This window comes from Syngnathus acus, chromosome 21, assembly GCF_901709675.1.
Source record: "Syngnathus acus chromosome 21, fSynAcu1.2, whole genome shotgun sequence".
Taxonomy (NCBI): Eukaryota; Metazoa; Chordata; class Actinopteri; order Syngnathiformes; family Syngnathidae; genus Syngnathus; species Syngnathus acus.
In genome coordinates, this window is record NC_051105.1 from 14,237,874 (window position 1) to 14,265,603 (window position 27,730).

At 43.0% G+C, this 27,730-nt stretch overlaps 1 protein-coding gene across 11 annotated transcripts in view; it reads left to right on the forward strand.

Moving 5' to 3' along the window:
• The window catches only part of rab3gap1 (RAB3 GTPase activating protein subunit 1), a 176,501-nt gene that overhangs the window by 20,420 nt on the left and 128,351 nt on the right, over positions 1-27,730 (forward strand). For all 11 annotated transcript variants that reach the window (XR_005101404.1, XM_037280619.1, XM_037280621.1 and 8 more), the window contains 3 exons: positions 5,201-5,300; positions 16,857-16,938; positions 24,947-25,015. Coding sequence is in view for 10 of the 11 variants with exons in the window: in XM_037280619.1 (XP_037136514.1) it covers positions 5,201-5,300; positions 16,857-16,938; positions 24,947-25,015 (251 nt within the window). In the remaining variant the exon portion in view is untranslated. The remainder of the gene's footprint in view (positions 1-5,200; positions 5,301-16,856; positions 16,939-24,946; positions 25,016-27,730) is intronic.

Below are 27,730 nucleotides of genomic sequence, written 5' to 3' on the forward strand. Positions count from 1 at the left end.
TGCTCCTGCATTCGATTATAGTTTTTAGAGACCAGTGTTGGGACCGTTACTTTAAAAAAGTAATTAGCTATAGTTACTCACTACTTGATCCAAAAAGTAACTGTTAGTAACTGAATTACTTTATAATAAAAGGAGCTAGTTACCAGAGAAAATAACAATTTGTGTTACTGTAAAAAAAGTTGCTATATGTCAAAGAATTTTGATTTTTCTGAGCAGTTTTCACAAGTCAGTTGAAATGAGTGGAACAGAAAGGTACTTAAGGTACATAACCTTCAATATTTACTGCACAATGTTTATCCTGCACTTGAAGTGCCGTATTTTCCGGACTATAAGTCACAGTTTTTTTTTCAAAGTTTGGCGGGGGGTGCGACTTATACTCAGGAGCAACTTGCGTGTGAAATTATTAACACATTACAGTCAAACCTCGGTTTTCAGACGTCCCGGTTCTCGAACAAATCGGAATTCGAACAAAAAATTCGAGATTTTTTTGCTTCGGTTGTCAAACAAAATTCGGAGGTCGAACATCGCGAGATGAGCCGAAAGGACCCGAGAAAACCCGACTGCACGGCCCGGATGCCGACTGACTCCGTTCGTTGTTATTCTATTTTCGTTACTTTGAGGATTGTATTAACCCCTAGTCATGCCTCCAAAGAAAGCAAGTGGGAGCAGTAAAGCCATCCTAAAACACAAAGACGCTCTTAAAGCAATGCGACAGTGAGCTCGGCGCGCTGAGGTTACGCGATCGGACCAAATTAAGCTCCCTGCGCACTGAGGTCCACTTAAATTTTGGAAAGTACATCAGGACTTTAAAAATATTTTCTAAATTTCAGCGACGGCTCTGTCATAATAATGCGACCAGCGCGGTGCAGTTGCGTGGTCGGCTGCACGCTACGGTTGCGCGTTCGGTGGTGCGCTGCAGTTGCGCGATCGGACAAAAATGCGCAAATGAAAATATGCTTTAAAAAGGGCGTGTTTTTTATTCTTGGAACAGATTAAAATTTTTTCCATTATTTGTAATAGGAGAAATAGATTAGGAATTCGACCGATTCACTTCTCGAACCGCCTTCTGGAACGGATTGTGCTCGAAAACCGAGGTTTGACTGTATATCATTTCACATGTTATTTTCACACTAAACCGCAAGAGGGCACTCTTGGCCTATGGAATAATTGGAACTGCAACTGACAATGAGTCTGACGTAAGCCACGTAGAAGAGGAAGCGTTGCATCTTCTATTTTCGGGGTTAGCGGAGTTGTTTATACGTGACACCAAGAATGAAGATTTTGTTGCATTTATTGATTTGGAGTCAAGTCAAATTTATTTATGCAGCGCTAAATCACAGACAAGTCTCAAAGGGCTTCACTTGTGCAAAATTTAAAATTTTTCTCAACATACCCTGATCTTAACCCTGATTTGGAGTGACGCGGATGGTTCGATAAACTTGTTAGCATGTTATTTTTGCTATAGTTATTTGAATAACTCTTAATGTGTTATGTCAGGCACGCTCTCAGTTCCTTGTTTATGTGTTTATGTAACGTTAGCATAATGTACCTTCACTCTGTTGTTGCCTATTCTATTTTCATTTTAGATTACCTTTCAAGATGACATGTCTGTTCTTGGTGTTGGATTTTATCAAATAAATTTCCCCCCAAAATGCGACTTGTTCTCCGGTGCGACTTATATCTTTTTCTTCTTTATCATGCATTTTATGGCTGGTGCGACTTATACTCCGGAACGACTTATAGTCCGCAAAATACGGTATTTTGTTCACAACAAAAGTAAATATTTCCACAACATAAAGTGTTTTTAACTCTGTAGTCTTAATTCAATAACTCAAACTCCCAGTCTCAAACAACTGGTTTGGTAGACATTCTTTCTTTCAGTATTTTCTTCAAAAATAAACAGTTAAACAATATAAAGTGTGTTTACAGTAACTAGCAAATTAAGTAAATAACATTCTGACAACCTGAGACAACTGGTCAAGTAAACAACCTGTACTTACACGTATTTTGTTCACAACGAAAGTATACATTTAAACAAATTAAGTTTGTTTAACTGTAGTCTAAATTAAATAAATAAAACTCACAATCTCAGACAACTGGTCTGGTAGACATTCTATACTGTAAGTACTCCCTTCAAAAGTAAACAGTTAAATAATATAAAGTGGTTTTTGCTGTGTGCGTGTACGCTTATGCGCATGAAGCGCGTGGCCTGGGTCATGTAAAAACACTGCCTCCGATTGGTTACCATGAAACACATCTCTGCCTCAGGCAATCATAATCGCTTATCTCGTTGTTAACCCACCCAGTCTCCACTTTTTGTGTGTGGAGCCGCCAGGGTTGCGTCAGGATTACGCAATTTACAGTGACGTGCGGTGAGGTTCATGACTGGGGAGGCACTGACGTCACCCCCCCCCCCCGGTAGAATTTGTCCGGCACCTAACCGTGTCACAAAAAAGGTTGGGGAACGCTGCTCTAGTGTGGCTTATTCATTATTTAATTTGAACTATTTTAATTAAAATCTCATATCAGCAGTCTTCACACATAAAAACACTCAATAAAGCACATAGAATCAAAAACTTGTTTTCGATCGTGCGTACCACTACGTTCCGAAGTCCCGTTGTCCGAATCAAACCTTTTAAGTCCAGAGTTGCTCTTCCTTTACTGATGGCCTCCTGCTTCGACCGAAAATACATAGTTGAAAATCGTTTGGATATGTAATCCTCCATTGTAAAACGAAATGTACAGACAGGAAGAAAAACAGAATGTAAAATGAAACACTGTTAGAGACCCAGCATCGACTGCCTTGTCATTGTGACATAGAAAAATGTCAACAGAAGCTGAATAGTTAAAAGAAAAAAAAGGCAAATTATAATTTTTCTCTTCACCATACAAGTACCACAGTATACCGTATTTTCCGCACTATAAGGCGCACTTAAGGACTTAAAATTTACTCAAAAAAACACAGTGCGCGTTATAATGCAGAGTCAAGTCAAGTTTATTTGAGCGCCTTATACCGTATTGGCCCGAATATAAGACGATCCCGATTATAAGACGACCCCCTCTTTTTCAAGACTCAAGTCTGAAAAAAGACTTTTTGAAAACTAAATTAGTTTTTATTATTTATAAATCATGCAAAACCTGTCTATCACATCTTAATATCTGAACATTTAAATATGTAAACTAAAGTGCAATCACATTTGTAAATGAATGGCTTCTGGTTTTTGAAATGTAAATAAACCAATCTACTGTGGTAAAACAACAAAATTGCAATAACTGCATTAACCATCAAAGTGAAGTCTAACTAGTCTTGAAACAAAATCTGAATAAGGAAAAACATTGCAAAAAAAGAATGCAAACTGCTTCCGCTATTGTTGGGGAGCCTGAGGACTGTATAGGGGGTTGGCTCAGATGGTTATGCTCTTTTCGCCCTCGGGTGTCGGTCCGAACACAGGAGGGAAGACGTGGTTCAGTTTTGATTGCTTTACTGAATTATTGGCAAAAAAAACCCAAAAAAAAACCATAAATGAAATACTCTCGGCAACACACCAAACATAAGTCATCGATCGAGACAACAAAATACATTTGCTGGTGACCGTTAGTCGCTGTGCCGCTGCGTAACGGCTACTCGTACGATGCGAGGCAAACTTAAAGGAGCGCGCCGGAGCTGTCAATCAAACTGCGCGCACACGAAGCAAACTGCGATCGGATAAACGGCACAACAGTGGACAGTAGTAACAATGAAATGTGTATATACTCACTTTGTGTCAAAGACGCACACGATCACAGCAACATACTCAGTCGATACCAGCAACCTTTAATTTAAGTGAAGCGCAAGTGAAAATCGGTATAATGTCTAGACCCCGAATATAAGACGACCCCCACTTTTTCAGTCTTATTTCAATGCAAAAAACATCGTCTTATATTCGGGCCAAAACCGTATATGGATCAATTGATGAATTTGTTGATCCATACTGGTTGTACACAGCGCTCTACCAAAATGTAAATTACAAGGTCACATCGCTTTCAGCATTACGGAAACGGTGGTCAGGGACGTCACCGAAGTAAGCTACTACTGGTTGATCGCATGACATTTAACAAAAAACATTTTTTCTATAGGCTAGAATCGCTTGATTGACATACATGTAAGCCTATCGGGAGCAGCACATAGACACCAAACCTAAGAAGCTAATCAACGCATGACGCATCAACGCACGCACTCGCTTTTATACCAGGGGTGTCAAACTCATTTCACATTGTGGGCCACATACGGTCCCGGTAGATGTCAAGTGGGCCGGACGATTAAAATTATACCATATTATGTTATAAATAACCAAAATATCATGGCTTTCCTTTTTGTTTTGGTGTAAAGAGCACAAGAACATTAGGAAAATGTTGAAATTTAATGAACATTCCTTTTACAAAACATTAATAGCATTACTTTAACATAACTTAAAACATCATGGACAACACCTCTCACCCCCTCCATGACATTGTGCGGTCCCTGAGCAGCTCCTTCAGCAGCAGACCATTACACCCATGGTGTAGAAAGGAGAGGTTCCGCAGGGCCTTCATTCCCACTGCTGTCAGACTCGACAACACGTGCGGCACCTGATCATGTGTTGGTTTCCTTCTGTTTGGTCTCTACCGCTACTAATGGCACTTGTCTTTGTCCTTGTTTGTCTGTTATTTATCCATTTTTACATTTGGCACTTGTTTCTTGTATTCTTGTACGCTGCTGTGACAAGAACATTTCCCCACTGTGGGATAAATAAAGTCCATCCATCCATCCATCCATCCATCCATCCATCCATCCATCCATCCATCCATCCATCCATCCATCCATCCATCCATCCATCCATCCATCCATCCATCCATCCATCCATCCATCCATCCATCCATCCATCCATCCATCCATCCATCCATCCATCCATCCATCCATCCATCCATCCATCCATCCATCCATCCATCCACAGAGAAAGGAATTTTTAAACCATTTACACATGCATATAAAATCTAAATTTAATTCCTGCCTACACCTTACAAACTAAGAGTGCTATTAAATGTGCAAAGAAGAAAGTATTCACATGTCCTGTAAATGTGTAAACTTCATACGTGAAACACACATACACATACAATACATATTGAATATTCATTATCATTATCAATCACTGTTGTCATGAACTTTTCTCCATATTTTTAGGGCTACACCATCTACCCATTGCCTCCTATCAATGTTGCAATCCGTTTTACCTACATTCTTCAGGACTGGCAGCAACATTCTTGGCCACTGCAGCCTCCTGGTAAGTGTATATAGTTCAGACGATATTCAGTGTGCTCTATCGGATGTATTCACAGACTATGTCCCAGCCCTTTATTGCTCAGCTGTCTTGATCATCTGCATATTACGCTTTCCTTGATAACGCCATTGAACTCCCATTCATCACAGGGTATACATTCCAGCCCACCCATGTGTGAAAACAGACTTTTTTTTTAACACATTGTAAAAAAAACTATAAAAAATGATCCAGCTATCCTTTTGTAAACTGGGGTCAAGTCTTGTGGAGAACAGCTAGAGCAGAAAAGGCCAGACTTTGTCCACTCTTTCATGGGGATTCTGAGATGTTCCCAGGTTAGCTGGGAGACATATCGTATTTGGAAAAAGGAAGCTTTCGTACACAAACCCTCATTATGGGGGACAAAATAAATCCATATACAGGACTGTCTCAGAAAATTAGAATATTGTGATAAAGTTCTTTATTTTCTGTAATGCAATTACAAAACCAAAAATGTCATACATTCTGGATTCATTACAAATCAACTGAAATATTGCAAGCCTTTTATTATTTTAATGTTGATGATTATGGCATACAGCTTAAGAAAACTCAAATATCCTGTCTCAAAATATTAGAATATTTCCTCAGACCAAGTAAAAAAAAGATTTATAACAGCAAAACAAAATCAACCATTTGAAAATGTCCATTAATGCACTCAGTACTTGGTTGGGAATCTTTTTGCACGGATTACTGCATCAATGCGGTGTGGCATGGAGGCAATCAGCCTATGGCATTGCTGAGGTGTTATGGATGCCCAGGATGCTTCAATAGTGGCCTTTAGCTCATTTGCATTGTTGGGTCTGGTGTCTTTCAGCTTCTTCTTCACAATACACCACAAATTCTCTATGGGGTTCAGGTCAGGAGAATTGGCAGGCCAATCGAGGACCGTAATGCCATGGTCAGTACACCATTTACTGGTGGTTTTTGCACTGTGGGCAGGTGCCAGATCATGCTGGAAAATGAAATAATCATCTCCATAGAGCTTTTCAGCAGACGGAAGCATGTAGTGCTTGAAGAGAGAGCAACAGCAATCTGTACATATTCTATTAGGTTAGACAATCTCATGGACGTTTTAATGTTCATATTATGCAATTCTTTTCCTTAGTTTATATAAACATAACTGCTCAATCAGAACACTAATACAACACACACATAGGCACACACACACCCACACACACAGAGGGGTGACGCCCCCCACACTCACAGATACCAAATGGTCATGTGACAAGTTCCCGCCTTTCCGGACAGTATAAAACAAGCTGACCTGGAGACGGACGTTCTTGTTGATGTGCCGCCTTGCCATTGTGTACGAACTGCCATTGAACAACCCAAGATCTTGCCAATAAAGGACCAACTCTACACTCCACATATTTGTTTTTCCTGCCTCAACTTCGGACATCCCCGCACAACACGCAACATGCTCTAAAATCTCTTGGTACACAGCTGCATTTACTCTGGACTTGATGAAACACAGTGGACCAACACCAGCAGCTGACATGGCTCCCCAAACCATAGCTGACTGTGGGAACTTCACACTGGATTTCAAGCAACTTGGATCTTGCTCCTCTCCAGCCTTTCTCCAGACTCTGGCGCCTTAAGTTCCAAATGAAATACAAAACTTGTTTTCGTCTGAAAAGAGGACGTTGCACCACTCTGCAATTGTCTAGTGCTTCTTTTCCATAGCCCAAGTCAGACGCTTCAGAAGTGGCTTGACCATGGGAATACGGCTATTGTAGCCCATTTCGCGGACACGTCTGTGAACAGTGGCTTTTGATACCTGGACTCCAGCTTCAGTCCACTGTCTTTGAAGCTCCCCCAAATTCTGGAAGCGACTCTTCTTCACAATGCTGTTAAGGCTACGGTCATCTCTCTCGGTTGTGCAGTGTTTCCTGCTACATTTCCCCCTTCCAACAGACTTTTTGTGGATGTGCTTTGAAACTGCACTCTGTGAACAGCTTGCTCTTTGAGAAATTTCTTTTTGTGTCTCATCCTCCTGATGGAGGGTGTCAATGATGGTCCTCTGGTCAGCAGTCAGATCAGCTTCCCCATACTTGTGATTTAGTTTACTGAATCAAGCTGAGTGTTTTTCAAGGCTCAGGAAACCCTTGCAGGTGTTTCGAGTTAATTAGACGATTTTGATCCTGATAACAAGAGACGGAAAGAGGGCGGACGGAAAGATGGCGGCGCACGCAGTTGCAGCGGCTCAGTGCTCTCCCGATCTACGCATTGTTTGTTTTTTGTTAGTGTTTGTACCCACTGTATGTCAATCATACACCACCTACAACCGGCAGGAGCTCCTCAGGATAGGTGTTTGCTGCGAGTTGAGTGTCGCAGCGGAGTTTCACCGCTCGAAAAACATACCGGAGGATATCATCAGGCGCCCCGGCTCCCCTTGGATCACCATCCCCGCTGGGAGGAAGCGAAGGCAGCGCAGAGAGAGGAGGCAAAAACGAGGCTGCAGGGCCGGCGCGCTAACCAGGCTACGGAAGCAGCCGTTCAAACCACCGCTCCCTAGCCTGTTTCTTACCAACGCCAGGTCTCTTGCTAACAAAATGGATGAACTAAGGCTACAGATGTCTGCGAACCAGACCGTGAAGGACTGCTGCATGGTACTGATCACCGAAACCTGGCTTCATCCACTCATACCGGACTCTGCTATCGAGCTAGCAGGATACACCACACAGCGTCATGACAGGACTGAGAACTCCGGTAAGAGCAAGGGGGGAGGGCTCTGTATGTACGTCAATAACAACTGGTGTACTAATATGGTGACTGTAGACAGTCACTGCTGCCCGGACCTGGAGTACGTGACTATTAAATGCAGGCCCTTTTACCTCCCTCGTGAATTTACCGTAGTCATGACGACTGTTGTTTACATACCTCCGGAGGCTAATGCTAAGCTAGCTATCGGACTATTACATGGCAGTATTAGCAGCCAGCTGAGCAGATATCCTGACGCAGTCCACATCATGGCAGGGGACTTTAATCATGTAGATTTGAAAGCAGCACTCCCTAGTTTCCATCAGCATGTTAAATGTGCCACTAGAGGAGTAAACACTCTGGACAAGGTCTACTCCAACATCAAGCTAGGCTACAGGGCAAAACAGCTACCTCACCTGGGCCAGTCTGACCATATGTCACTGCTATTAATCCCGGCATATACCACCATCAGGAAATCAGCTCCTATCATCACTAAAACTGTTAAAACCTGGCCTAATGACGCCTCTCAGCAGTTGCAGGACTGCTTCGACAGGACTAACTGGGACATCTTCGAACACCGGGACTTGAACGTGTTCACAGACAGTGTTCTGTGTTATATCAAGCACTGCACAGACACTGTCACAATGGACAAACTTATACGGATATACCCCAACCAGAAGCCCTGGATGACCCGGGAGGTCCTTCGGCTGCTGGAGGAGAGGGACACCGCCCTGTCCCTCAGGTCTGAGGACGGGGCTCTCTACAGCACAGCCAGAGCCAACCTGAGGAGAGGCATCAGAGAGGCCCAGCTTGCCTACAAGAAGAGGATTGAGGATCACCTGGACAGCAACAACAGCAAGCAGGTGTGGCAGGGAGTCCAGCATCTCACCAACTACAGAACCACCATCGGAGCTGCTGAAGGGGACGCCTCACTGGCAGAGGTCCTCAATACCTTCTTCGCCCGGTTCGAGTCCGAGCCACCTGAAGGGGCCACATCACATCCCACAGACCGCAGCAGCTTCACCCTCACAGTGAAGGAGCACGAGGTGAGGCGCACGCTGCGGACCATCAACCCGAGGAAGGCTGCGGGTCCTGACAGCGTCACGGGGCGTGTCCTGAAGGACTGCGCAGATCAGCTGGCTGGGGTCTTCACAAAGATTTTCAACCAGTCCCTTACTGAGTCCACTGTCCCATCCTGTTTAAAATCCTCCACTATAGTCCCCCTGCCCAAGAAACGCCACATCACCAGCCTCAATGACTACCGGCCAGTCGCACTCACCCCGGTGGTCATGAAGTGCTTTGAAAAGCTGGTACGGGGTCACATCACAGCACTCCTGTTCAGAGGTTTTGACCCCCACCAGTTTGCCTACAGGGCAAATAGATCCACAGAGGACGCAGTAGCTACAGCCCTCCACGCTGCACTGTCCCACCTGGAGCAGCCGGGGAGCTATGTGCGGATGCTCTTCGTGGACTTTAGCTCTGCTTTTAACACCATCCTCCCCCACAGACTGGTGGACATACTGGAGGGCCTGGGACTTCCACATAATACTTGCAGGTGGATTAAGAGCTTCCTGACGGGTCGCAGCCAGAGGGTGAAAGTGGGCCGTCATACATCCACACCTCTCAGTCTTGGTACCGGCTCCCCACAGGGCTGCGTACTGAGCCCACTGCTTTACACGCTCTACACACATGCATGCACCCCCGCCCACCGCAGCAACACCATTGTGAAATTTGCGGATGACACAACCGTGGTGGGGCTCATCTCAAAGGGGGATGAGTCTGCCTACAGGGACGAAGTGGTCCAGCTATCGGAGTGGTGCGGAGAGAACAATCTGCTCCTAAACACGGCTAAAACCCAAGAACTGGTCATTGATTTTAGGAGGAAAAATAAAACGGACATTCCACCACTCATCATCGACGGGGTCTGTGTGAAGAGGGTGTCCTCCTTCCGCTACCTGGGAGTCCACATCGAGGAGGACTTCACCTGGGGTGTGAACACCTCTGAGCTGCTTAAAAAGGCCCAACAGAGACTCTACTTTTTAAGGGTGCTGAGGAGGCACAGCATTACACGGAGACTGCTGGTGTCCTTCTATCGCTGCTCCATAGAAAGCACTTTAACGTACTGTATATGTGTTTGGTACTCCAGCTGCACTGCTGCTCAGAGGAAAAAGCTCCAAGGGGTCATCAACACAGCACAGAAGATCATTGGCTGCCCTCTCGCCACACTGGAAGACCTACACAGAACCCGCTGTCTCAAAAAAACACAGAACATTCTGAAGGACACTTCCCACCCTGGCCACTCCCTTTTCGAACTGTTGCCATCAGGCAGACGCTACAGATTAATTAGGTCGAGGACTAGCAGATTCGCCAACAGTTTTTACCCTACAGCGGTAGTCACATTGAATGCAGCTAAACGTAAATGATTATGTCTGTGTATGTTCTTCTGTGGGTTTTTATCTTGTTTTTTTTATCTTTTTATTCTATTTATTCTATATATTTTTTATCGCATGCGCGGATCGGTTGGCACTTTTTAAATTTCGTTGTACATGTGACAATGACAAAGATCTATTCTATTCTATTCAAGTGATTAGTTGAATACCCTACTAGTATACTTTTTCATGATATTCTAATATTTTGAGATAGGATATGTATGCCATAATCAGCAATATTAAAATAATAAAAGGCTTGCAATATTTCAGTTGATTTGTAATGAATCCAGAATGTATGCCATTTTGGGTTTTATAATTGGATTACAGAAAATAAAGAACTTTATCACAATATTCTAATTTTCTGAGACAGTCCTGTAATGCCGCTTTTAAGTAAAAGGCAGTAGATTTGGCTCTTGACGAAGAACATTGAGCTTCTTTGTGTTATTGTAGAGGTTTCCTCTGGCCACTAGAGGGCACTGGGCTATTGTTGATGACATCTTGTTGCGTCATCCTTTTCAGTATTTGTTTTCCCGGTTATGTCTTCTCCGGAGCTTTATGTGTAGCTCGTATCGCATTGCCAACTTAACCCCTGTAAGTGGTCCCATTTTATTTATTATTCTTGTTTGGCTAGTGTTTCCTGCACATTAAGTTTATTATGGTTGTTGCTGAGATTTATACATTTTTGTACCGTTTTTTTCCGTGTATAATACGCAAAATTTAACTAATTTATTGTCCTAAAATCTGGGGTGCGCATTATACATGGGTACAAATTTTTTTAAAACATTTTTTTAATTTTTTTTTTTTAAATAATTTTTTTTTTTTTTTTTAAGAAAATCATGGTACAACAAAACCAACAACAGGACTGACCGACAAAGACGTGGAACAAAAAGACAGGGTGACATTACCAAAGACAGGAACAGAAACCAAACAGACATCATGACAGTAACACATGCAATGATCCGACGGTGAGCGAGGGGCAGACAGCACTTAAATACAAAACACGTTACAAGAACAATAGTGTGTTTGTACTGTGCTCTGGTCATTTCATCAAAGAAGGGATAATAGTCCTCTTCTTTTCTTGACTGACAATGAATGTGATAGTTTAATACAATCAGCAAATAACAAAATGCGTATTACAGGTAATATTTTATTTCACAACACTTTGCCTTGTTCCTTTCGTCCCTGCTGTTCACTTCAAACACGCTCCATACGAACGCAATGCTCTCGTATCAGACGCTTGCTCGATCACCTGCTCGTTTGCTGTCACAATGTACCCTACACAAATCCGAAACATTTGTTGCGGCTCCGAGTCACGACGAGGGGCAAGTTTTGGTTTCCAAGGGTGTTTTTATTCCTCTTCAACGTCTCTCCCATACAGAGCCGCCTTTTTCACATGTCCGCACGTCACTTTCCTCTCTTTTCATCTGATCGCGGTGGTGCCTTTACGGACAGTCGGAGAAATCAACGCCAACAAAAAAAAATACATCCAGCCTAGTTAAGACCATACCAAAGACTAAAAAAATGGGACCCATTGCCTCCCTGCGTGTGTGACGATCATTGGGACTTTAAAAAAAAAAAAAAAAAAAAAAAAAAAAAAAAGAAAATTGGGTGCGTATTATACATGGGTACAGGCTTTTTTCCAGCATCAACATGCCATTTTTAGGGTGCGTATTATACATGGGGGCGCATTATACACGGAAAAAAACGGTATGTTTGCAGAGCTCCTTCATCTCTGTCAATAAACGTGTTAATAAAAGGTATGCGTCCCCAAAGAACCATCTCTTTCCTGACAAGCCTCTTTGTGTATATTCTCTTACAAATGATAATTAAACATTATAATACCTGCTGCTTATAGTCCTGTGCGGCTTTATATGAAGAAAAAAAAGGTTTTCCCCTAATTTTAGCTGGTGCGCCTTATAGTCCAGAAATTACAGTAAGTCACTCTTCACTGCCAAGGAACATTTAGTTCTTGGTAATATCAATTTCTGGTAATGCGAATTTCCTATCGTCCAGGTGGGTTACATCCTAACTGCAACTCATATTTGAGGGAGGTTACCCAAAAACAGATGAGTATGGGGGTGTGGTGGGGGAGGCATTGTTGTTTTATTTTTACACATTAATGACTCTTAAACATCGGTGCACTTAACAAAAAAAATGTCAGACTGTGACCTATCAAGTTAGTGTAGTATTGCACTGTACTGTAGATCTTAATTTAAATTTAAAATATAATAAATAAAATTTAATAACTTCAAATTATTCAATCAACAATGTCATAACGTGAAAATCAGAGAAGGTTTTTTGGCTTATGTAGACATCCATCCATCCATCCATTTTCTGAACCGCTTAGTCCCCACGGGGGTCACGGGAGTGCTGGAGCCTATCCCAGCCGTCATCGGGCAGTAGGCGGGGGACACCCTGAACCGGTCGCCAGCCAATCGCAGGGCACACAGAGACAAACAACCATTTGCACTCACACCTAGGGACAATGTGGAGTCTTCAATCGGCCTACCAAGCATGTTTTTGGGATGTGGGAGGAAACCGGAGTGCCCGGAGAAAACCCACGCGGGCCCGGGGAGAACATGCAAACTCCACACGGAGGGCCGGAGGTGGAATCGAACCCGCACCCTCCTAACTGTGAGGCGGACGTGCTACCCAGTGCGCCACTGAGCCGGCTTATGTAGACATGTTTTTATTTATTTGTCTTGGTAAGGCAGTTGAAAGAAGATAAGGGTAGACTCGCCTGAATTGTGTAAGGGCAGCGTGGGTTTGATTTGCATCCCATCTGGCATCAGAATGTGTTCATTGGGAGACTGCTGTCTGCCCTGCTCCATCAACAGATACAATAACTCTTTAGTCCCCCTGGCCATCAGACTGTACAACAGCTTTCAATGATGACTGGAGACAATAGACGGACAAATGTACTGCTCCCTAGACACTGTCTGTTTTGATTGTAAATTTTCAATTCTCTTTCTGTAGATACAGTCAAACCTCGGTTTTCGACCACAATCCGTTCCAGAAGGTGGTTCGAGAAGCGAATCGTTCGAATTCTATTCTATCTATTTTTCCCATTACAAATAATGGGAAAAAAATTTAATCCGTTCCAAGACAACAAAAAAACGCCTTTTTTAAGCATGTTTTCATTTGTGCATTTTTGTTCAATCGCGCAAATGCAGCGCACCGCTGAACGCGCAATCGTAGCGCGCCGCCGACCGCGCAACTGCACCGCGCTGGTCGCATTATTGTGACAGAGCCGTCGCTGAAATTTAGAAAATATTTTTAAAGTCCTGATGTACTTTCCAAGATTTAAGTGGACCTCAGTGCGCAGGGAGCTTAATTTGGTCCAATCGCGCAACCGCAGCGCGCCGGGCACTCACTGTCGCATTGCTTTAAGAGCGTCTTTTAGGATGGCTTTACTGCTCCCACTTGCTTTCTTTAGATGCATGATTAGGGGTTAATACAATCCTCAAAGTAACAAAAATACAATAACAACGGACTCAGTCGGCATCCGGACCGTGCGGTCGGGTTTTCTAAGGGCCTCTCGGCTCATCTCGCGAGGTTCGACCTCCGAAATTTGTTCGACAACCGAGGCAAAAATATCTCGGATTTTTCGTTCGAATTCCGATTTGTTCGAGAACCGGGACATTTGAAAACCGAGGTTTGACTGTATTTTAATTAGCATTTACAAGGATGAGAACTTTGTGCGGATTTCCGTGTTTTTTCCGTCGAAAGTATAATTTTCGTGAAATCCGTTGAGAAAAAACGGGGGGTTTATGGAAGCGGCAACGTTAGTCTTGGTGACTCGCGAGCATTCGCCCGGCCGCCGCGACGGCATCTTTTGGCACATCTCAAGGCAAAATTAGTTAAACTGTGAATATAGAAATCGGCTTGCCTCTGTAAACCTAACTCACTGGCAGCAGTGATGCGACAACAATCCGCCTTATTTTCGGCAGCATTTTGGCGCTACTTTCGTCACATCATTTCCACTTGTGAACTTAACTTACGCGGAGAACTAGTGTTTTTACACCGCCACAATGTGAATTGTTGTCATCACTTGTAGACGAGTTATTTAGTTAGATAGATCTAGGGCCTACTCAGCAAAGGGTTTTGCCAGCATGAGGATTGTGGCAGGGAAATAGACAAGATGAACGGGATCAAGAACTGCTTCAGATGAGCATGGCTCGAGAGCAGCGTCATCGTACAACTCGGAACATAGTCCGTAACCACGTGCCTGATGGAACATATCCATAAAGTAGATGTCCCGGGGAAGGTTTTGTGTATTTTCTGTCAAGATATGATCAGCTATGGAGGTCGCGGCGCTAGGAACATTATGGAGCACATGGAAACAAAAAAACACAAAGGTACTTTTGTACTTTTACAATCATGTGGGTTTAGAACGGGTGGGCAAACCTTTTGACTTGCGGGCCAAATTGGGTTCTAAATTTTGACCGGGGGCTGAACCAGGAGCAGATCGATGTAGTGTTTGTGTGAATATAAACGACATGTAAAGGTCATTGCATAAAAGGTTTTGGCCTTTAGTAGGTAGTAAAGCGTGGATATTCAAAAAAGCTTTTTGAAAACAAATGCATTTGTTAACGGCATTAAAAAAAATATTTCACCAAAAAACTACGATCAATGATTCTCATTAAATACGACACTGTTATTATGAATAACAATTTCCATCACTTCAGCGCCTTCAGGTCAGATTTATGAAAGATGTTTATCTATTGAGGCGAAATCACATCAAACAACAAACATTCTGAACAAATACATCATCTTGAAGAATCAGTAAAAGAATACATCTAAATAAAGTAATAAAGAAATCAAAACGGCAACACGGTGACAGATATCTGAAAATCAGAGCAGAGCGTTAACTCACAAACACCTGGTGACAGTGGTGAGGAAACGGGAAACACTTCGTAAAGTGGGCCTTAAGAACATTAAAAGTTAAGATCAGTTGCAAACATGTGGTGCATCAATGTCCTTGAGCATCCTGCATTGTTTGGAAATGAGAACGGTCGCTAGTTTCAATCCCTGCTATTTGTACAAATTATGTTCAAAATGCATTTTGTTATGTACAACAAACTAGAGAAACTCCCCTTCATTTTCAGTGGGAATAGTGTTGTTGGTCTCCCTTTTTTGCTAGTGGAGTCTGGAGTAAAATTTGTTGTGGCAATTCTTAGGATAGAGCCGAGGTGTTGGTCTGTTAACCTAGATCTGTGACGGGCTTTGTTGACGTTCATGTGGCTGAACGTCTGCTCACACACGTAGGTCGAGCCAAATTGTCCACTCTTTTGAACACCCGGCACTCAGTGTCCACCTTTCTTTTTCTTGGGCCACTCATTTTAATGGAAGGATTCCAGGGGAAGGTTTGTGGGTGGCCATAGCGTAAAATTGTATCTGAAACCTCAGTGCGCGAATTACAAGAATGCTGACGTATCAGCCCACACTCGAAATTCAGCACTGATAGAAATACAGCGCGGAGGGCGCCGGGTCCGGTCCATACTATTGAGTACGTACACGCACTTAAAGTTAAGTTAAAGTCCCAATGATCATCACACACACATGTGGGTGTGGTGAAATTTGTCCTCTCCATTTAACCCATCCCCATGTGATTTTGATCCATCCCCTGGGGGAGAGGGGAGCAGTGAGCAGCAGCGGTGCCGCTCATTTGGTGATCTAACCCCCCAATTCCAACCCTTAATGCCAAGCAGGGAGGCAATGGGTCCAATTTTTATAGTCTTTGGCCTGACCCAGCCGGGGTTTGAACCCACAAACTTCCAATCTCAGGGTGGACACTCAACCACTAGGCCACTGAGCTTGTGAGTGTGCACTGAGCTTTCTGACACGGCTTCCGGGAGTAAATGTGCGGGCGGGCGTTTCCCCATCTACTGGGGAAACGCAGTCATTGCAGGCAAAATGACCAAAAAAAATGTTTAATAATACAATTTGTTCAGGTTTGACGGGCCGGATTAAACAGCCGCGTGGGCCGGATGTGGCCCGTGGGCTGTAGTTTGCCTATGTCTGGTTTCGAAAGTAACATGACGTTACATGGAAGTTAATGTTACGCTATTGTCATGATATCGTTAAAGAATTCTTTAACGATGTATGTGTGTGTGTGCGCGCGCGTGCGTGTGTGCGTTGCTATGACGTATAAATTGCTATGATATAAATTGTGCTTTGCCTTTTGGGCCATATAATCCTTGACAAGAATAATGCTATCGCAATGTTTTATTTTTTCCCCCCAGTTTGTTTTTGGTTTAATAAAGGTTTTAAATGATTGTGTGCACAATTTTGTTCAAGCAATTTGAAAACACATTTTAAGGTTGGCATTTGAATACAGTATTAATACACAGCTATATAGGGGTTACTGAGGCTCTTTGTGGATTTTTGGCAGACTTTGACAACCTTCTTGGAGGCGAGGTGGGCGTGGAGGAGTTTGGGAAGCTTCCATTTGGTGCATGTGAAGAAACAATCAGGTAAAATATCTATATTTTAATAGTGTGTATAATGTTACAGAAACTACAGTGCAGTGAGCATGTATTTGCCCTCTTCTCAAATCATTTTTGCATTGTCTCATTACTTAAAGTAAGATGATCACAAAGAATATCAGACAAACAACACAAATAAACAAAATGCAAATTTTAATTAATAATTTTACTACCCTATCCAACGATGATGGGTATTTGCTCTACATGCTCGACTGGATTAAAAGCGGAAAGAATGCTGGTCAGAGGCTGTCAAGTCCATCGACTTTACGCACTCTAGCCGACTAGCATGGCACACCTTCAACAACCTCACGGGCAAATCCAGGAAATCGCAACGTATTTGCCCCATTTCTGTCAACACCATTGCTTTGCAACTGGTAAAGAATGCGGTATACAAAACAAAAGATTGCGACGCAGCCTACCTGGTTATCAAAGAAGTGGCTGTACTCTGGAAAATACAGACGCCCCCTGGTCAAACAATCTCTGGGGAGTTCACATCAGAGGAATTTGCCAATGCTGTTCATCAACCAAAACCCGGAAAAGCCCGGGGCCTGATTCCATCTGCCCGGAGCTGATTACACATGCCGGAGTTGTTCTGAAGTCTTTGTTAAACATGTTCTTATCTTCCTGCCTGCATACACTCAAGCTTCTCAAAATCTGGAGGAAAATGTCTGTGGTTGCTATCCCAAAGCCGTCGAAGCCATTAGAGGATCCCAAGAGCTACAGACCTATCACTCTTTTGTGTATCCCCTTTAAGATCCTAGAGATACTAATCTTCACCTGTGTTGAACCTATCATCGATCCGATGCTTCCCAGTGAGCAAGCTGGATTCCAACGTAGGAGATCTACCGCAGATCGAGTCACTCTGTTGACTCAAGAGGTTGAGGACTGTTTCTCGGCAAAAGAAAAATCAGGTGCTGTGTTTGTAGATCTTACAGCAGCCTACAATACCGTCTGGCATCGTGGCCTTACCTGCAAGCAGAAATGGAAGCTGAAGCTTAGTACCACCAAAAGATTGATGGCTGCCTTCCATCTTTACAAAAAGGAGGCAAAACGTGATCTTAACGTACACATTACTAGCTCAGTGGCCTAGTGGTAGAGTGTCCGCCCTGAAACTGGAAGGTTGTGGGTTCAAACCCCGGCCGGGTCATACCAAAGACTATAAAAATGGGACCCATTGCCTCCCTGCTTGGCACTCAGCATTGAGGGTTGGAATTGGGGGGTTAGATCACCAAATGATTCCAGAGCGCGGCACCGCTGCTGCTCACTGCTCCCCTCTCCCCCAGGGGATGGATCAAAATCACACAGGGATGGGTTAAATGCAGAGGACAAATTTCACCACACCCAGTTGTGTGTGTGACGATCATTGGGACTTTAACTTTAACGTTAATTAAGGTTCTCTACCTTTCTTTGCCAAGCCTACAAAGCGTGGCATTAAACTCTACAGAGCACTCGCGTACCGCTGTCACCAAGAGTCACTGTGTAAAAAGCTCACAACACGCGTCAGCCTCCTGTGAAGATTGGCTAGTTCAAGCTGGGGAGCTGACGGTAAGACACTCCGTACACACTCTAGCTTCGGTCTATTCTGCCGACAAATATTGCACTCCTGTTTGGTGTCGTAGTGCTCACACCCGTTTAATAGACAAGCCAATTAACGACACTCGCGCTTAGTGACAGGTTGCCTTCGGCCCACACCAACGGACGAACTGTACACATTTGCAGGCATCCAACCATCTGAGCTCCGCGGTAAGAGAGCTCGCCGGGCACAGGAGCCCGATCACCTTCTGCACGATCGTCTTCTCTCTCCAACACCTAGAGTACACCAGCAACTCAAGTCGAGACAACCGTTTGTCCCTGCTGCAATGGAGCTGCTGAATGAAGCTGACCAGTCAGACAGCAATGTAACAACTTGGGCAGACAGCAAATGGAACATGGAATGGAAAGAAAGCTCTTCCCGACTTCGCAGATTCATTGCAGAGGCCAGCACAATACCACCAGGAATATGTTTCCCCAGACCAGCTTGGGTAAGGCTTAACCACCTTTGAACTGGTGTTGGTCTCTTCCGCTCAACCATGCACAAATGGGGATTGGCACCTACTGCAGGATGCGTGTGGCTCAGAGGAACAGACTGCAGACCATGTTATAAGATGTCAGCTGGCTAACTGACATTTGCCCCCAAATATAACATCTACACCTTCAAAGGACCATATCGTCAATATGAAGAAGAAGATGCATAGCGAAACCAAAGTGAGTCATGGTTGGGCATGAATCTCCTGTTGCATTGTGGTCCAGTACACACTTTTTAAACCCTCCTTAATACTTTTACGCTACATAAGCCTTTCCCATTCTCTAAATAGCCATTCCCACACATTTCTTTGCATGTATTGTACCTTTACAGTAAATAAAAGAACAAAGAAGTGATATTGTCATGTGTCTAGACTCCTGCTGCACTGGTTGGTGAGTCTTCCCTCAAGCGTGGCCGACTGGCGCCTCCTGCGCTTGTACTCAGTCCCGTCCACAGTGACGCACATTGCTCAGAGGCACGTCCCACACTATCAGCGCTAGCGCTCATGGCTGCTGTCCCGACTCCTGGACGGCAGTGCTTTTTTCCTACGTGCGCAGCCAGCCGCGCACCCAGCGCTTGTCCTTAGTGAAGCACATTGCTCAGAGGCACACCCTGTGCTATGAGCGCTCATTGCCGCTGTTCCGACTCTTTCTGCACCGCTGTGCATTTGTCAACTATACTAGTACCGTATTTTCACAACTATAGGGTGCACATAAAGGCCTTTAATTTTCTCAAAAAACCAAGGTGCGCCTTTTAAGAAGGCGCGTATTTTGTGTGAACCAAATTCAAAAATCTGTAAAGTTGTTTTGTGTGGCTTCCGTAATATACAGGCGTAGACGTAGATCGGGACAAAAAAACCAAATCAGAGGACTAGACGTGACACGGAGTACGTACCTTTACCACCATTGTTTTGTGTGGCTTCTGCCACGTAGCTCAGGACAATAAAAACAATCACAGGACTAGACGTGTCACGTAAAGCAGTGGTCCCCAACCGCCGGGCCGCGGGCCGATACCGGTCCGTGGGTCACTTGGTACCGGGCCGCCAAGCCGCACAGAAAAAAAAAACAATTATCGACGATCAATTAATTCAGGTCAAGACACTCGTCCCGGTCACGTGACATGTTTCCCCAGTCGAGCCCGCAAAGCTAATATGTGGCGACAGGCTAACTAACCAGGCAATGAAGCATTCAAAACTGCTTCAACACATGGAGACCAAGCATCCTGCAATAAAAGACAAACCTTAATCACTTCGGGTGTCATTGTCTCCGATTACGTCTAGATGGGACCGGCTCGTTTCTGAGAAACAAACTCAGTGCTCCCACTAATTCAACGTAATGGTGAGTTTTATTTTTGTCATTTGTACTTGTTTTTATGTCAGTCGTATCATTTTATTTCATCGTATTTATATATTTATTATAAATGTATTATTTATTTATTTATATAAATGTATTATTTATTTATATAAATGCCGATCCGCGAAAATATTTCTGACATGTAACCGGTCCGTGGCGCAAAAAAGGTTGGGGATCACTGACGTAAAGGAGTACGTACCTTCGCCACCATTGTTTTGTGTGGCTTCCGCCACACAGAGACGTAATATACAGGCACCCGATGAACCAATCAGAGGACATTACGTTTTACGTCGAACGGGGGGGTAAACCAATCAGACGACTGGATGTAACACGTAGAGGAGTACGTACCTCCGCCACCATTGGTAAATAAATACTATCGTTTGAGCAAAGTACGTACCTCCGCCGCCATTGATAAATACTACCGTTTGCTTCCGCCACACAGAGACGTAATAAACAGGCATAATATGTAGCCCCGATAAACCAATCAAAGGACATTACGTTTTATGTAGATCAGGGCGGTAAACCAATCAGAGGACTTCATGTAAGACGTGGAGTGTGTACCTCCGCCGCCATTGATAAATAAATACAATCGTTTGTGCAAAGAAAACAGCATTAGGACCCTCTAAAATGGCATCAACAAAGAGACATGCTAACGAGGCACAATTCAAGCTTCCTGGAAAGCCGGGATCATTGCCGAAGAGCAATGTGACAACGACGAGACAATGATGAGAGAAATTGGCATGTCAGATGGCAAACTTGCCCAACTGTTTAATTTGGATACAGAAGATGAGGACTTGGACGGATTTGCGTATGAATATCGATCAACAATAATGTGAGTACAGTCGAGTACATAGTTAAACAGTAGAATAAAGTACAACCGAACTCACTTTCTTGCTCCCGTGACATTTTGTTTTGTTTACCGTAAATCATGGCATGCATGCACCCTATGATGCGGTGCGCCCTATGTCTGTGTTAAATACAGTAATGGCACACTTACTAACTGAGACTGTGCCTTTTAGTACGGTGCAAGTAAGTAATGTGGTAATGATCAAGTAATAATGTGTTGATAATTTCACATATATGTCACTCCTGATTATAAGTAGTACCCTCAGCCAAATTATGACAGAAACTGCGACTTATAGTCCGGAAAATACGGTAATTACTAATTTGTCCTTTGAATCACATGCCACTTTGCTGAGGATTCCATGCGATACAGTCTAACTACAGTCTCTGCACAAGTCAGAAAGCCAGGTCTGATATGCTTGTAGCTCTTAGTGGTTGAGAATAGTGATTAGCTTCACTAGTTCGGCTGGACTGGCGCTGAGAAATGAGGGCAGCAGCGCAAAGCTTTATCTTGGTCACCAAAGTGGGTCCATTCATGCTCTGGCAACCCTGTATGATAACCGTCAAATTTAATCATTGTCGCACTATTGCACACAGCTGTTCTATGGTACAAATGTGTTGAATATATTTTATCAAAATCAGACAGATAGTAGCATGGTTACTTGCAAAATATGCAAGTCTATCCTCACTTGCCATAAGGCACGAGTGGATTGGAAACAGTAAAACCAAGAAATGCTTGTGTTTTTGCAACCTAACTACAATGACGTCTTAAAACAACACTATAGACAAGACCAGTCGGCAAAAATTTAAATGTGCAAAAATTTTGAATGCTGATAATGCTCCCCAAAAAGACTGTGTCCTGTAATGTGAACATTTTTAGGGAGAACTGTTTTGTTTTTCTATATTGTGTAAACCTAGCATCTTAACCTTTCCATTGTTTCTGTAATCGGGGTTTGAAGCTGGGGGCAGCGTTACAGCAGACTCCTCATGTGTGGTGTGACAAGCTCCTTTGACAGCTCTTTGAGGAAGAGCCGTCGTGCATTGGTGATGCCACTCTTGAAATCTGGGTGTTGAGCTGTGAAAAAGGTGTAGGTATTCAGGTGGCCACCTCTGTGTTTGGCGCTTGCAGGTGTATGTGCCAACCATCTGGTCAGTGGTGTCGACACCTCCTTTCGTCTTCTTGTAAAATGTGATCACTTCTTTTTTCTTCGCGCTAGTTTCATCCACTACTTTGTCGTGGTGCATCGTGCTCAGGAGCACAACAGCTTTTCCTTTCTTCCTGACATAGCGATGGTAAGGTTGTCATTGAATCCAAACTCTGTGCTGTGAACCTCCCTGGACTTGGAAGGCTTCATCAGAGGAGGGATATCTGGCTTGTTCTGGGGTAGAGTCCCCACAATGGTGAGATCCGTATCCAAGAGATGCTACGCAAGAGGCACACTGATGAAGAAGTAGTCCATTGTTATGTTTCGACCTGTGTGTCTAAATTGACGACACAACTGCTGGACAATGGTTTCACTCAGATTCTTCTGAACTTCTTCTCCTGGTTGTCTCCCCGTGTAAACTATGCCATCTATTGCATAGGGATGCGTGCATCACAAACCCAAAATATTTTTAGGCCGTACTTTGCAGGCTTGCTTGGCATGTACTGTAGGAACTTGCACCTACCCTTGAAAGGCACAAGCTGTACGTCCACAGCAACACAATCACTGGGGATGAATCACTGTCGGCAATTGACCAGAAACAGGTCCCATACATAACGAAAGGCTGCCATGTGGTCTGTTTCCAGCCGGAAGGCTCTGGTCCTTTTATCATCAAAGCGCAAGGTACGGCGAATGTCTTCAAATCTCCCAATTGACATCATGGCCTTGTACATATTATATGCGATAATACTTACCGTTTTTTTCCATGTATAATGCGCCCCCATGTATAATACGCACCCTAAAAATGGCATGTCGATGCTGGAAAAAAGCCTGTACCCATGTATGTATGCACACTGGCTCGGTTTTGCCCCTCTTATTTATTGGTCTATTATTTATTCATCGCTCATTTTATTTTATTTATTATTTATTGTTTATGGTTTGTGCCTTCTTGTTTTTGTTTTGTGTCGCCTACTTGTATGTCTCGTCACCGTGGGATGGAGGAAACGGAATTTCGGTTTCTTTGTGTGTCTTGACATATGAAGGGATTGACAATAAAGCTGACTTTGACTTTGACTTTGATAATACGCACCCAAATTTCGACTTTTTTTTTGTTTTTTTTGTTTTTTAAATTTTTTTTTTTTTCTTTTTTTTGAAAGTCCCAATGATCGTCACACACGCGTCTGGGTGTGGTGAAATTTGTCCTCTGCATTTGACCCATCCCCGTGTGATTTTGATCCATCCCCTGGGGGAGAGGGGAGCAGTGAGCAGCAGCGGCGCCGCGCTCGGGAATCATTTGGTGATCTAACCCCCCAATTCCAACCCTTAATGCTGAGTGCCAAGCAGGGAGGCAATGGGTCCCATTTTTATAGTCTTTGGTATGACCCGGCCGGGTTACTTAAGTCCGTAAACATAAAATTATTTCAGAAAAAGATCATCTTTGGGAACAACCGGATGTTATTCTGCCGGTCAGTATCACTGCGCATGCAGTAGCAAACCCGATAGCAAAGAAATATGTGAGACTCTCAACGGGATCACCAATATTTGAGTGATGTTCCAGTTATTTATCACAATTATTTATTATTATTATAATAATAATAATATATAATATATATAATAATTATTTATTTATTATTCACAATTGTCATGGTGATCTTTCTGGTGATTTCTGAACCAAGCTGGATGTATTTTTTTTGTTGGCAAAGAAATATGTGAGACTCTCAACGGGATCACCAATATTTGAGTGATGTTCCAGTTATTTATCACAATTATTTATTATTATTATAATAATAATAATATATATAATATATATAATAATTATTTATTTATTATTCACAATTGTCATGGTGATCTTTCTGGTGATTTCTGAACCAGGCTGGATGTATTTTTTTTGTTGGCGTTGATTTCTCCGACTGCCCAGAAAGGCACCACCGCGATCAGTTAGGTTAAAATGAAGAGAGGAAAGTGACGTTGTAAAGAACCATCCGTGACAAGATTTTCTTCAAAAATTGTTGTACCATGATTTTCTTCACCAAAAAAAAAAAAAAAGTTAAAAAAAAAAAAGAAAATGTAAAAAAATTGTACCCATGTATAATGCGCACCCCAGATTTTAGGACAATAAATTAGTTACATTTTGCGCATTATACATGGGAAAAAACGGTACATGTATCAGCTCTTGCTATGTAAAATATATTTGTGAGGAGTGACACTTCTCATATAGATTGTGTTGTCCACAGCCACAGTTGATGAGGATCAAAGGTTCCCATTGGATTCCATAGAAAATGCATGCGGGTCATTTTTGACCCACTTATGGAAACTTGGGGTAGTAATACAAAAACTATAATTTCTCAAAATATATAATAGGTAAGTTAAAAATGTCAATAGCATAATGTCAAAAACATGTTTTTTGAGGAATTCCTGGAATATGAAATGATAACAGTTTTCAATTACAAAGATATTTTAAAAAAACAACCTCACCGGGTCATTTTTGACCCACTTATGCATCTAAGGGTTAAGGGTGTTATACGTTTTTGTGACGAAAAAGTTCACTGCCCATATGAAAACTTTTTTACCATAAAAATGTATTTTTCTTTTCAAAGTGAGCTTCATCTTTCAACCACTTGGCCTGACTTGACAGAAGGCACAGTTTTGGACAATGATGTCTACAGGTAAGCAAGTCCTTCAATCTTAACATGACTCTTATTTTTTTCTCACTATAATTCAGTTTTTTTACACAATATATATATGCCATATTGTGATTCCTTAAGTGCAGCTGTGGTGATATTTTAAGCAATTTGTTTTTATTTTGGTATTTGAAAATATTTCTACATAAGCCTGTAACTACTTCAGCTTTTTAATGAAAAAATCTTCATATATGTCTGTAACCATACTATAATTTTTTTATTCTATAAGAAAAAAGACATCTTCTCACCGTCTGAAGTGACAAGAGTTTATAAAGTAGCAAAACAAAAACATACATCTGTACGTTGTTGCTGACCACCTTTTTTATATTGTCCTCCAACCCCACTACGTTGACAATTTTGAAATGATTGAAATGTTTTATTCAGGGATGAGAATTTTCTGGGATCCGCGGATTTCCGTGTTTTTTTCCGTCGAAAGTATCATTTTCGTGAATCGTGTGACTCAGTTGAGAATTTCTTTTTTTTTTTATATATACAGTGCCTTGCGAAAGTATTCGGCCCCCTTGAACTTTTCAACATTTCGCCACATTTCAGGCTTCAAACATAAAGATATAAAATTTTAATTTTTTGTCAAGAATCAACAACAAGTGGGACACAATCGTGAACTGGAACGAAATTTATTGGATAATTTAAACTTTTTTAACAAATAAAAAACTGAAAAGTGGTGCATGCAATATTATTCGGCCCCCTTGCGCTAATACTTTGTAGCGCCACCTTTTGCTGCAATTACAGCTGCAAGTCGCTTGGGGTATGTCTCTATCAGTTTTGCACATCGAGAGACTGGAATTCTTGCCCATTCTTCCTTGCAAAACGGCTCGAGCTCAGTGAGGTTGGATGGAGAGCGTTTGTGAACAGCAGTCTTCAGCTCTTTCCACAGATTCTCGATTGGATTCAGGTCTGGACTTTGACTTGGCCATTCTAACACCTGGATACGTCTATTTGTGAACCATTCCATTGTAGATTTGGCTTTATGTTTTGGATCATTGTCCTGTTGGAAGATAAATCTCCGTCCCAGTCTCAGGTCTTTTGCAGACTCCAACAGGTTTTCTTCCAGAATGGTCCTGTATTTGGCTCCATCCATCTTCCCATCAATTTTAGCCATCTTCCCTGTCCCTGCTGAAGAAAAGCAGGCCCAAACCATGATGCTGCCACCACCATGTTTGACAGTGGGATGGTGTGTTCAGGGTGATGAGCTGTGTTGCTTTTACGCCAAACATATCGTTTTGCATTGTGGCCAAAAAGTTCGATTTGGGTTTCATCTGACCAGAGCACCTTCTTCCACGTTTGGTGTGTCTCCCAGGTGGCTTGTGGCAAAGTTTAATCGAGACTTTTTATGGATATCTTTGACAAATGGCTTTCTTCTTGCCACTCTTCCATAAAGGCCAGATTTGTGCAGTGCACGACTGATTGTTGTCCTATCGACAGACTCTCCCACCTCAGCTGTAGTTATCTGCAGTTCATCCAGAGTGATCATGGGCCTCTTGGCTGCATCTCTGATCAATAATAATAATAATAATAATAAATTATATTTATAACGCACTTTACATTCGGGGGAATCTCAAAGTGCTACATGGCAGATAAAAAACAAGAAAACAAAACAAGGACAAGTTTAAAACAACTGGACGACAACCAAGATATGAGAGAAATTACGGAAATGCTAAGGTAAAGAGTGAGTTTTAAGTCCAGTTTTGAAAGAGTCAGTGGATTGGGGTGCTCTTAGGTGGTCGGGGAGGGAGTTCCACAGTGTAGGGGCTGTATGGCAGAAGGCCCGGTCGCCCATGGTGCGCAGCTTGGTTTTCGGAACGTGGAGAAGGTGTGAATTGGATGAGCGGAGGCTTCGGGTGGCTGGTTTTGGGGCAAGGAGTTCTTTGAGGTATGGGGGAGCATGTCCGAGGATACAATGGTGAGTGAGGAGGGCGATCTTATAATCAATTCGGAATTTGATGGGGAGCCAGTGCAGAGAACGGAGGATGGGTGTGATGTGATTGCTTTTCCGCACCCTCATCAGGATCCTAGCAGCGCTGTTTTGAATGTACTGAAGCCTCTGGAGGCTCTTGCTAGGGATCCCGATGAGGAGTGCGTTACAATAGTCTAGCCTTGAGGAGACAAAGGCGTGGACAAGTTTCTCAGCATCCGTCAGGGTAAGTGTGGGGCGGAGTTTGGAAATATTTCTGAGGTGGAAGAAGGAGGTTTTGCAGATGTGTTTTATGTGTGACTCAAGGTTGAGTTGAATGTCCAGTTTCACACCCAGGTTGGTGACAGTGGCTGAGAGGGGAATAGTGAGACCGGCGAATAAGATGCTTGTTATTGGGCAGGTATGGATCTGATGGGGAGTGCCAATTAACATGGCTTGGGTTTTGTCACTGTTAACTTGCAGGAAGCTGAGATTCATCCACGCCTTTATCTCCTCCAGTCTTCTCCTTGTTTGAGATGAAAGTTTGGAGGGACGGCCGGGTCTTGGTAGATTTGCAGTGGTCTGATACGCCTTCCATTTCAATATAATTGCTTGCACAGTGCTCCTTGAGATGTTTAAAGCTTGGGAAATATTTAAACTTCTCCACAACAGTATCTCGGACCTGCCTGGTGTGTTCCTTTGTCTTCAAAGCGCAGAGAGGCTTTAAACAGAACCCTGAGACTATCAAAGAGCAGGTGCATTTATACGGAGACTTGATTACACACAGG